Source organism: Glandiceps talaboti, chromosome 5 (genome assembly GCF_964340395.1).
Source record: "Glandiceps talaboti chromosome 5, keGlaTala1.1, whole genome shotgun sequence".
Lineage (NCBI taxonomy): Eukaryota > Metazoa > Hemichordata > Enteropneusta > Spengelidae > Glandiceps > Glandiceps talaboti.
In genome coordinates this window covers 7901870-7914118 of record NC_135553.1, presented here as the reverse complement: position 1 = coordinate 7914118, position 12249 = coordinate 7901870, and the positions used below count along the sequence as shown (strand labels likewise).

The following is a 12249-nucleotide window of genomic DNA, read 5'->3' as shown; positions in this document are numbered from 1 at the left end:
TGACATTAAAATCAAACCTACATCAGTTGGCTAGAAAGGACACAATGTCATGTACTCTGCTATCACCAGTGTATGTACTAAACTATGCGCAATTGTAGGCTTGCATCATACCTGAAAGTCATTATGCAAATGACTCGTTAAACGTAGAAACAATACCAATACACTTTTTTAGGACAGAAAGTAGTATTATCATCAATGACTATACTAACATGTTATTTGAAATTTGAATCTTTCGTAAGGTAATGCCTAACCCCCCCCTCCCCCAAGATCTTTGCCTACGTACATTTAACGAATACAGTAAACATGGCAAATAGGCAGCATATTGATAACAACTCTCTATTGCAAATGTTTTACATATACAAACTATTGAAAATATAGAAAGGTAGTTTATCAAGTCATAATGGACAAATTCCTTTTCAACACGTTGGTATTCCATGACACAACTAAAAGTTCGTTCACGGCATCACCTGATTTTTCACGTTCGTCGTTTTATCTGGTTACACCCCTATAGTCTACGAATTTCATTTATAGGGTCATCAAAGTGAAATCACCAAATTATATAGCATTTCCAGTTTGTGCTCAAACAATATTGCCTAATTACAGAAAAGCATTATAAATATGCAAATTACTCATTATGGTGAAAAGATGCAACAAAAGGCTTTATACGTACAACAGTTGCGCTCTGTATTTTACCATTAATGTATCTACGACATCCCATGAAATTAGAAGCATGTGATGCTAAGATTACCGAAATTTGTTATTTATGCAAGCACTGTTCATATTCATGGTTGTTTACCAAAACCTATTCATTTCTAGGCATTACCCGACAGGTGTGTTCTAAGTATCGCTTGGATTGAGCATGTCGTTATTGAGAAAACAATGACACAGACAGACAGACAGATAGACAGACAGACACAGACACAGACAGACACTCACACGTACACGTACACGTACACGTACACACATACACACAGACAGACATTACCATATTATAAACTTCCCTTACGGGAGATAAAAATGACAGTCTTATACATACTTCTGGTATTTTGATATGTTTCTTCTACTATAGGTTTGAATATCAATTCCTCTTCATCCTCCGCTAACCGTGGGGTATAATTTTCCATGAAATCCATATGCGCCTGAAGAGTAATATTGTACTCGAAGAAAAGCTCCAGCAATTTTGAAGCCGTGCTTGCCCATGCGGCGTCTTGGCCATTGACAAGTGTGACGTATTTCCAACCAAACTCCACCAATACCGCAATAACAGAACCGGCATACAAAGCATCATTGGGATAGGTACGGGCAAATGTTGGGTAGACGCTTTTGTCGCTAACAGCATTTTCAGGACAACCCTGTAAATGTAAGCACGTAAAAGTTGTGTCAATGACAGTATTGTTCTAATAAATTATGACTCAGGCGACTATATAGAGTATTTTAACCTTTAGTATTCTGAGATTTAGGTCGTACACCTGCGCCGATATTTTGTCACGATATTGGGTACATGTACGTATGATGCATGTCTGTATTTACGGTATGCACTGCAATAAAAACTGTCATTTGGCAGAACCTTGGGCATTCATTGATAGGTTCAACTTGCACCTTTACTTAGGGAAAAATGAAACTAAAATCGTGGTGAGAGAGAGAGAGAGAGAGAGAGAGAGAGAGAGAGAGAGAGAGAGAGAGAGAGAGAGAGAGAGAGAGAGAGAGAGAGAGAGAGAGAGAGAGAGAGAGAGAGAACGTGTGTGCGTGTGTGTGTGTATGTATGTGTGTGAAATTCGAAGCAGTTTCGTCTGGCTAGTGGTAACTGTCTGTTACCTGTAGGCTGTACTTGACTACAACGGTTGTTCGTTTATGTTATGTAACAAATGCAATGGGGGGGGGGGTAATAAGGGGGTAATATTCTCTCTTCGTCCCTTGTGAATCATTGTGTCAGACAGCAACATAAACAAGAAATATGTTGTACGATTTTCGGTGGATAGTGTAGTTATACATTAATAAGTACAATTCCATAGCCATTAGATATACACACAAGTGCGCCCCCTAACGTTCAATTATTTTAATCACCTTCTTTGTGTTTATATTACATTTATCAGAAACTCACTAAGCTGTAGAGATTAATCCATTCCAAGTGCATTTATACTAATTACCATGAACACGCTTGATAGCAAAACTATAATATCAGTTTTTATGTCATTTTATTAAAGATATTATTCTAAATAAATCGGAGAAGTCTATACACAGAGTAATGTTGACCTAGCCATGACCTTTCCTACACATGAGGCGAAAAGCAATATGCATGGTAACATCACTTTGCATTCCTTTTGATCGTTATCACGATTTGCTGAAGTTACTATGGTAACAGGGATAGGTGCAAACAATGGCGGCCAATGCAATTTGAGAATACTGTGATCTAGGAAAGATTTGCTTAAATATCCCTTTGTTGAAAATATGTTACCATGGATACTACTTTTTTATCTGACAGATAGGCATTTTTCAAACTGTGAAATGTTTCGGCCTTATCTAAACTTTAGATGGCGTTGTCATAGTGGTGTGTACCTGCTGTATTACATGATGTCAATGAAATATACAACTTTTAAAGGAAAGGTGACAAGTTGAAATATACTCATTTTGTTTTGCTGAAAACTGTTTTTCACCCAATGACACAATTTGCAGCATTTTATTTATTTTCCAATAGTTTGGAGGCCGAAATTTTCTTTGATTGACTACTGTTGGTCTTTCATTTACAAACCTGATGATGCTCTGTTAACAGGGCGAAAGTCGGAACTTATGAAAATAAGTATCTAAGTATATATATATATATATATATATATATATATATATATATATATATATATATATATATATATATATATATATATATATATAACACAGTAATCACACAGTATCAAGCAAGCTACATATCAGCCATTACACAGTGTTTCACGCTGTTGCGATCGTCAGACGACAAATGATAATCGTCTGATGATTGCAAAAGCGTGAAACACTGTGTAATGGCTCCTGTGTAGCTTGCTTGTTATGATGTTATTTACACCGTTCTACATACATATGTATTGAGCAGTCGTATATATGCGACTCTAATCTTTACTTAACTAATCATCTCGCAATCCTAAAAAAAAGTTAACAGTGTGTACGGAGACCCAAAGGCGGATTAACTTAGGACATATGCAATACAGAGTAGATTAGGGCTGACCAAAGTTTACTTGTGTTTACGTCAGTAATTTTAAATTAAGGGTTCAAAAATAAGTTTATAGGTTTTACGACTTAAGAGGCCGTTGAGTCGACACTCGTAGTCTGAATATAGTTTGTAATTAACTTTTTATTGTTTACAGAGCTAACAGTGTTCACAATACGAGTATTTATCATTGACACATAAATGACGTAATATATCGAGTGTTTTTGTAACTGTTATATCAAACACCTATAATTTCAGATCACTTTGGTTTTAGTGATTGATATGTTTACCAGTATTGACACCATATTCTGCATCGAATATGTTTCGATATGATATATCTATCGGCGCCATACGGTTTCAATATAATAGGATTGGTGGCGATGAATTGATGTTCCTACAAAACACGCTATAAACACGTGATACTTCACACAGGGCGAGCGATACCATCGGACTTTTTCTCAGTAGTAATTTTGAGGTAAGTTCAAATTACATATTTTTATATGAAGTTGATGTCACAGTGTTTTCTTCACACAACATGCAAATGTTTAGGTAGATAGTACCAGAGTGACTATTTGGAAGTGATGTCTTGTATATCATTACAGTATCTTGCTGCGCGGTAAAATTCGCGTTTTTGCATTATTGGTTGAAAGCATTACAGAACAATTGGCAAATGTGACCATATGACTGTGGCAATTGAATCTGATACAGTGAAGAAGACTGAACACGACATATGCCACAGTTTGTAACCCAAGGCAGTCTATAGGAACGGTGAATACCACTAAATTCACACATTATAATGCTTATTCAACCTAAGTATATACAGTACACAGTTTACTTTAGAGCCGAAGAAAATCTAGTAGCGCTTAAAAGGCAACGCAGTGCCCATATACTATCGCATCCAACATCATGGCCGCCAATGTTTTTCGTAATTTGACTGTGGCCAACAAACAAATAAACCGACCAAGTTGTCGTTCGCAAAAATGACAAAAACTTGTTCGTTTATATGTGTCATAACAACTCCTTTCTTGAATTTTTTGAGAGGAAAATCGCGATAATTTTGAAATCATGTCACAGTCAGTGACAGATTGTTGCATACACACGTTAGGTGCGCCTGATCATTTTATAAGTTCACAACCACTCGATAATATTTCGATACAGCAGATTTTTTTGAATTCTCAAATGTGTAAGAAAGCCCTCTTATAAGTGTAACTATGATCAAACACACAGAGAAATAGAAATTATATGAGTAAAAGCATGTTCTTTGTGATGATTAGCTATGAAATGTATGCGCAAGGAATTCCATCTGGTCTCTTTGTAAGTTCTAGCACGGTATAAATACTATACATTTATCTGTGTGAATAATTACCGCCTCTAGTTTAGCAACAATAGGCCCTGTAAAGTGAATGACGGTCGTGAACTGCAACCAGTGGAGTATTGTCATTCTGATGAGGATCGTCGCGTCGACCAGGATAGATCGCACGACGCTGCTGCTTACTAAGTTGAACTGTTTGTACATTAGTTTAGCTTTTGTAATTCATCATATATTGTCGCACTGAGCTTGTGACAAACGAAGTATAGCGCACGGATGAATAAGTTCCACCTCAGACAACAAATGTCTGAGGTTCAACAAAGACATCTTTAAGATACAAAACAAGACATTAGTTAACCATGAAAGTACCAGTTATCGCATTTAGTGATAGTCCGTATTCTACAAGTGTCACATCTTTTATGCGTGTAACGCCCTCTATCTGATCGGGTCAGAAGTTGAAAACCCACGACTTCGCTTATGAATGTGTCAACACCACCAACGTGTATTTGGGGAAAATATTATCGTTTATGTCTCAATCGGGAAAGTCAATGGATCATACTACCCTTTTGACATTAATTGTCATTTCTAAGGACATTCACACCGATATGAACCGAAAGAGTCGTGAACATGTAAACAACCATTCTTACATACCCTAAAATTACTAGTGATTTCTGAGAAACATATCAAGTTGAACATGTGCATTTTATATGGTATCTTTACTATGGGCGGCCTTTCGAAAATTTGCCATGGTGGCGCTCTACTTCCTGCCTGTGCGTACCTTGGGGGTATACATGGGATAGGTTCGTCAGTCAATCATACATCACTGCTGCTTTCCTCGATGTCTGAAGAATACAACAAACATCCCTGATTTACACTTCGAGAGAATACCAAGGGACAAAGCTGTCTATGACGTTATGATACCCCCAATATTTGAGCGACGGCGCTGTATTCTCAATTTCCTGTTTGCAGTCTGAAAAAGCCTAAATAATATAATCAAGTACTAGTTGCCCACCGAATATTCATGAGATATTGTTTACACTTAAGGGTATAGACAATCAGGGCTCATGAATATTCAGTGTGCAACTTGAATATATTATTTCGCAAATAATTGTAGCGGATGTTACGTCATGAAATGACTCCAAAATCCACAGTTTCTGAAAATGCCTCTATTTCCTGGAGTGGCGTTCCACTTTTCAAGGGTCGTCGTATTAAATGGCCTCAGGTATAATACTGTCGACGTCAGTGTACCATTTAAATGCCCATATCTTAATGTACATCAGATATGCATGATGTCGTACCAATATTCTCTCCTTTTATGTCATGAACGATAGATAAAACTGGTTATTTTAGAGCCTTTTGAAAACATTATTATTGGCAGAATGATGAGAAATGAACGCAGATCGCAGACTGCAAGATTTCATATATTTGTAGAACATTTGTACACGGTATTCTACATTGTAATGGAAATAATTAGCATACGTCACTTGTGAATTCCATACACAAGACCGACCCGTTTGGGAGCTTTTAAATCAGACAAAGGAATGCCTGCATCATTTCTTCAATTTACTCCTAAGATCACGCTTAAAAAGGGCCCAAGGCTTTACAAAGATGACGTGTGAAATTCTGCTATCTCGTTTAATCAGCGAGGAAGGGAAAGCAATCCACCTTTAGGGTTTGAGGCTTGGTGACAGTGATGGACGACTATCGTTCACCAGGAAATAGGATTCAAATGAGAAATTAAAGGTCGGGAAAATCAGGATAAAGATACTAAAATACTCTTGTCAGCTCTGTCAGTCATGATGTGAATGATATACCTGCCTACCCAACGACCTATCTACCTACCTACCTACCTACCTACCTACCTACAGACAGACAGACAGACAGTCAGACAGACAGACAGTCAGTCAGTCAGACAGACAGACAGACAGACAGGCAGTCAGTCAGTCAGTCAGACAGACAGACAGACAGACAGGCAGGCAGACAGACAGACAGACAGACAGACAGACAGGCAGGCAGACAGACAGACAGACAGACAGACAGACAGACAGACAGACAGACAGACAGACAGACAGACAGACAGACAGGCAGGCAGAAACAAACAAAGACACAAAATTTCTGATAACGAAAATCAAAGTAATGACGTTGTTTGAAATATATCTATTGTTCAAGTTCAATAGAGCTCGTTGACATTCACAAATCAACTAATGATGATCCAACATTCAGTGATTAACGAGGAATGTGTAGTTAGACATATTTAAAAGATACAACAGACATATGCAGGAACCTGAATGAGTGTACAAATATATGATAAGCTTAAGACTGGGGTGAATTTCGGATGTTAATGTACACAAATCTGTTCAATTTACATTAACATAGACATGGATGTCTAGATGTTTAGAAGACGACATATTTCGTTTTTAACAACCAAGTAGCTAATTCACCTCATAATATATACATTGTTAGAAATGAATAGTCTACGATTGAATTGAAAATTAGTTTGTGAATTGAATCATATTTCGTGCAGGTGGGTGGCCATTTACAATATTGCAAATATTTTGTCATTGGAAGCTATTTTTGTTAATGTGATAAAGTGAAGTCGACTGTCTGAGTTGTTTGGTACGTGGATATCCATCATTATTTTTACATACATGTACTAGATTGCCAGCTATACCATATTCTTTTTATGAAACACTTACAACTCATTGCAATCAGCGGGGTTGGCGGTTGTGATACAGTCGTATACGCTTACATTTCACAATGCATGGTTGCATCCTACTGTTCATGTAAATTAACGGTCCCCTATATTAGCTGTGGAACAATTTTCAAATACGTCACAAAAATATAAAAGTTAAGATTTCCAACCGAAGTATTCTTCTAATTTCTATGGGTAAAATAGACTCACACAGTGAAAACCCATTCAATGGAACTAATTGCCTTTTAAGTTTGCTGGTAATGTTGGGCGTAAAAAACCAGCGTTCTCTTAGGAAATTGTGTAAATAATATGAGAGAGCACGCATGCTATGCAGTGTTGTCTCATGATTTATTTATTTATTTTTTTTTTTTGGGGGGGGAGGCATTTGTAGTGTACTTCACTAAGATCCAACCTTACAGTTTGTGTTCAATATTCACTGTGAGGACTTGGTGTAAACAGATGGAATATACAGTACTTTAAGATAGAATGCACCACGGGAGAACAATTTCACCGTCTCTCCAAATTTGTCATATGAGAACTTGAACATGGTCATTTTGAAATAATAAAACATATTTGAGGCATTCACCGTCTTATTTGAATGAACATCACCAATTATTTATTTTCCCATACAGTAATCGGCGGCCATTTTGGATTCTAAAATTGGTCAATTTTAATATCATTTTGATCTCTATTTGAAATATTTGCATGGCGACCTCTGTTTTTGTATATATATATATATATATATATATATATATATATATATATATATATATATATATTTATATATTTTTTATAACTGAGAGTGGGTTGGCGTTTTCTTGTACAAAGTATCAGTGAAAGTTGAAGACTTGTATTTCCGAGGCCGGTACGTGTTACATGAACTAACAAATACTTTATGTTGCCATTAAAATAACATCTTCCTTTGTTTATCAGTTTAGTTTTCAACAACATCCCCTTCCTTGATATACAGTGACACTCCTATCTAAGTCCTGCTACCTCAGACCGCTAAAAAGTGGTCTGAGCTGCTACCAAATAGACATACGTTACATTAAGGTATGGAATCTTACGTAGATATTGGTATTCATATGTGAGTTGACGAATCCATTTTACTTTGACAAGCTGTCAGAAAATAATTCGCAAAGACGAAAGTTTTGATTCAAAACGGATTTGTGTCTTTCAATGTCGACCTATCTAAGCCAAATCAGGCATGGTAAAAGCGCAGGCTGACGCTCACCCATAGTATGTATGGGTTACTATATGTTTAATTTATCAATGACAATTGTTTATTTCTATGAAATTTGCAAAAAAGAATATATAGTATATTTTGTGATTCAGAAGTAGGAAAATACACATCATTCTCTTTCCTGCTGGCTGGATATATGTTTGGATTTCATCAAATCTCGTCACATTTTCTATCTGCTTCCGATTAAATGCACATATGACACCAAGATAGATTCATTATAATGTATCGTAGCAGAAGGCGAATTGAGCGAAGTCGAGTTTTCGCCAGTAAATATACCGTATGTTTTCACACTTTACCGACTGTGATATTATACTAAACTTAATATGGAGGATTAACTTCATTGTTTGCTGTATTTTTGTGGGTTTTTTTTCATTACATATATATATATATCCCGTCACCAAAAATCAACCCCTTAATAAAACAAAGATGACACATCCTCAACCCCCCTGTGTTATATTAGTCATTTAGATTTTGTATTGATAGCTGTCAAAATTTTAGAAAATTAGAGAAAGAAGTTAAAATTACACCAGTGATATGCCAATGCAATCCCTTCTTCTTGATTTCGAATAAATAGTGATTTGCTTGCATATATAATTAACTAATTTGCATACATGTTGATGTGTGGTGTTGGATCTCATGTACGTTTTACGTCGCACTTTCACATCATGACAGTTCCTAACATACTAGCGACAGGTCTGAATGACGACGTTAATACAAGGGACAACGAGAGTTTTATATTGCTACTTAAACAATCAAGACGTTGACATTAACAAGGAAAGAATGAAGAAGAGACAACTTGGCAGATAGATTGTTAATTTGATTTGGAGACTCTACCGTCATCAAATATAAAACAGATGGTTAACTTTTGTTAATAGTATCACAAAAGTCATCAGTTTAAGAAAGCAGAATTGGAAAGTATTGGCAATACAAGTACGTCTAATGATCTATCGAACCATAAAATGCGCTCTCATAAACGGATAATATCTTAATTTAAATATACAACCTACACTACATGTACTACTACTAGTTTCATATGAATTAAATGTCAAATGACGTAGACAATGTATGAGGAAGTACCCTGCAGTATGTATGTATGTATGTATGTATGTATGTATGTATGTATATATGTATGTATGTATGTATGTATGTATGTATGTGTGTATGTGTGTATGTGTGTATGTATGTATGTATGTATGTATGTATGTATGTGTGTATGTGTGTGTGTATGTATGTATGTATGTATGTATGTATGTATGTATGTATGTATGTATGTATGTATGTATGTATGTGTGTATGTGTGTATGTATGTATGTATGTATGTATGTATGTATGTATGTATGTATGCTCAAATATTACATGAATAAATAACAATGATGTATAGACACAAAACAAATAATGGGACTCGATGTAACAGCTGTGTGTCAATGAAATCAAAACATCAGTTTTAAGATAGCAATAATGAAATGACTTTTGCATTTTAGTCCTGATTTTGCTCATATTGGTGGTTGATAGAAGGTTTCCTGTTCTTGAAATAGCAGATATAATGGAGTTGGTGTTCTCTTTAAAAACCATATATAGACGCCGTATTGCAAGCTTTGCAAACTGTCGATTTGAGTGATTGATGTATTTTGGAATTGAAAACACGTTTGTATGATGCTGATTAATGCACTTCACAGAGCACGTCTTTCAACAGGAAGTCATGTTAGATGGAACGATATTGACAATTGAAATGGAAATCGCTGTTTCAACCATCAACACACCAAGGGTTGACTCTGAATAGTAAAACTAATTTTGCCTAAACCATGATCATATAGCGATAGTCATGCATTCCTTTATAAGTTAATATCAGAAAAAATTGTGCTTTATCAGTCCATTTGCGTGACCTAGTTAGTCAACAGGGGCGTATGTTTATTTTATTTTCTGTTTTAATAACTTTATGACCATTCTTGTACAAATGATCTATGAAATTTATAATTTGTAACATGCAATGCTGAAGATTAACAGGCAAATGTATAGTGGATCTTTAGCAATGATTGACCGCATTTTTGATGGGCACTGTCAACTCTTTGAGTTCCAGTTTTTGGTGTCAGGGCCAAGTTATTCTTCTGGAGGAATTATTTTCAGTTACACCTTGATATACATCCATGGGTTCTAATAGCGAAAGCCTTGGAAATAAATTGTAATCAAAGAGCGATTAAACCTAAACAAGGTAATATATTACATCTACGAAATCTGACATGGTGATTATCAACAATTCTGAAATACGTCAACTGTTGATTAAATAATAATGAACGCCTAGTATGAAGTACAATTTCAAAATACGGTGCTTTTCTGTTTCTTGATAAAACCACGCAGAAACCAATAAGAAACTGCATATACCACACTTCGATAGCAAGATCGCATGTTTTGCTACATTTTGTCTAAATGAAAACAATTTAAATGTATTGTAACTCCATGCAGACATTCGGGCGCCATGTTTTTCTTAGTATCAATGTTTTTTAGTATCAAACACCCGATGAAGTTCGCCTAAAATGTCCTTTGCGGTGTTCATTTGATTTCTGTATGGTGGCATGTGTAGTTCATTTCACTCGGACAAAATGTAGCAAGCATGTCCAGTTTCTTATGGGTTTCTGCGTGACTGTATCAAACAGAAAAGCTGCACGGTATTTTGAAATTGGCTGTATTTACTTGTTAAGATAAAATATTCTCGAACAAATTTAAAAAAAAAATATTTGACGTTTGGCGAGTAAGCTAAATCCGCACACTACTAAGATATTAAATCTATGTTACGTTTAACATTTACGTGGTGTACTAAAAATGAACGTTTCAGCTTTCCTTAAGCTTGTTTATTAAGTCTTGCTTTGTCTTCTAAGCCTAATGTTTGCAACTAGCTAACAGCAGTCTTAGACTATAATGTGTACATGCAAAACAGTGACGACTATTTACGCTCAAAAACGTGCACAGCATATACATTTAGGCAATTTTTGTGTGACGTCTCGGCATTTTCCCGAAAGATATTACATACGGATGAAATGTGGGCATTGGAGCAGGAAAGGAAAAGATAGACTTATACTATGCGATGTCTGTAGGAAGATTAAGTGAAAGTTATGATCTGCCAACAAAACGAACGAACGATTTGATTTCCTGGGTGTATTGGCGAACATGAAAAGTAATTATCGACCAGAGACGTACAGTAGTTGTTAAGTTGGAGACCTTATTATAAGGTTATTCTTTGATACTAAATACTCTAATAGTCTGCAGAGTTTAGTCTGATTAGAGTAGACTGTGAATAAACTGTCTTCCTATCGCTACTCCCAGTACATTGTGATTACAAATATGGAACCCAATAGAATTGAAACAAATTCTCGGTTGGTTCGACAAAAATCTAGTAGCAGTATACATTGCTACATTTATCGTCTGACGCGACAATTTTTTGACCAACAATATTGCAACGAAAATCATAAACCCTGACACAAAACGTCGCCTGACTCGACAACATTCTCACTAACATTGCTACTGTTTTTTGTCTGGCTAGACAAAAATCTCTTTGATGTTGTAAAATCTTCTCGTCTGGCTTGACACAAATATATTATATTTCCACATGTTATCGTCTTTGCACGACAAGAACTGAATTACAATTGATACATTTAAGTCAATTGATTGTCTCAAAAAAAATCAAACAACACGCCGATCTTAGGTTTACCAGGGACCTATAAATTTGGCGATGATCTCCTAAGATAATGGTAGTTCGTGCAAAGAAAGTGTAACAATATTCGTAAAGATTGACGAAACGCTGTTGGTAAGATTTTTGT

The 12249-nt window shown here is 35.8% G+C and overlaps 1 protein-coding gene across 1 annotated transcript in view; it reads right to left on the bottom strand.

Moving 5' to 3' along the window:
- The window catches only part of LOC144435853 (speract receptor-like), a 98504-nt gene that overhangs the window by 55838 nt on the left and 30417 nt on the right, over nt 1–12249 (bottom strand). Inside the window, exon 2 of the mRNA XM_078124490.1 lies at nt 1037–1352. Coding sequence (XP_077980616.1) covers nt 1037–1352 — 316 coding nt within the window. The remainder of the gene's footprint in view (nt 1–1036; nt 1353–12249) is intronic.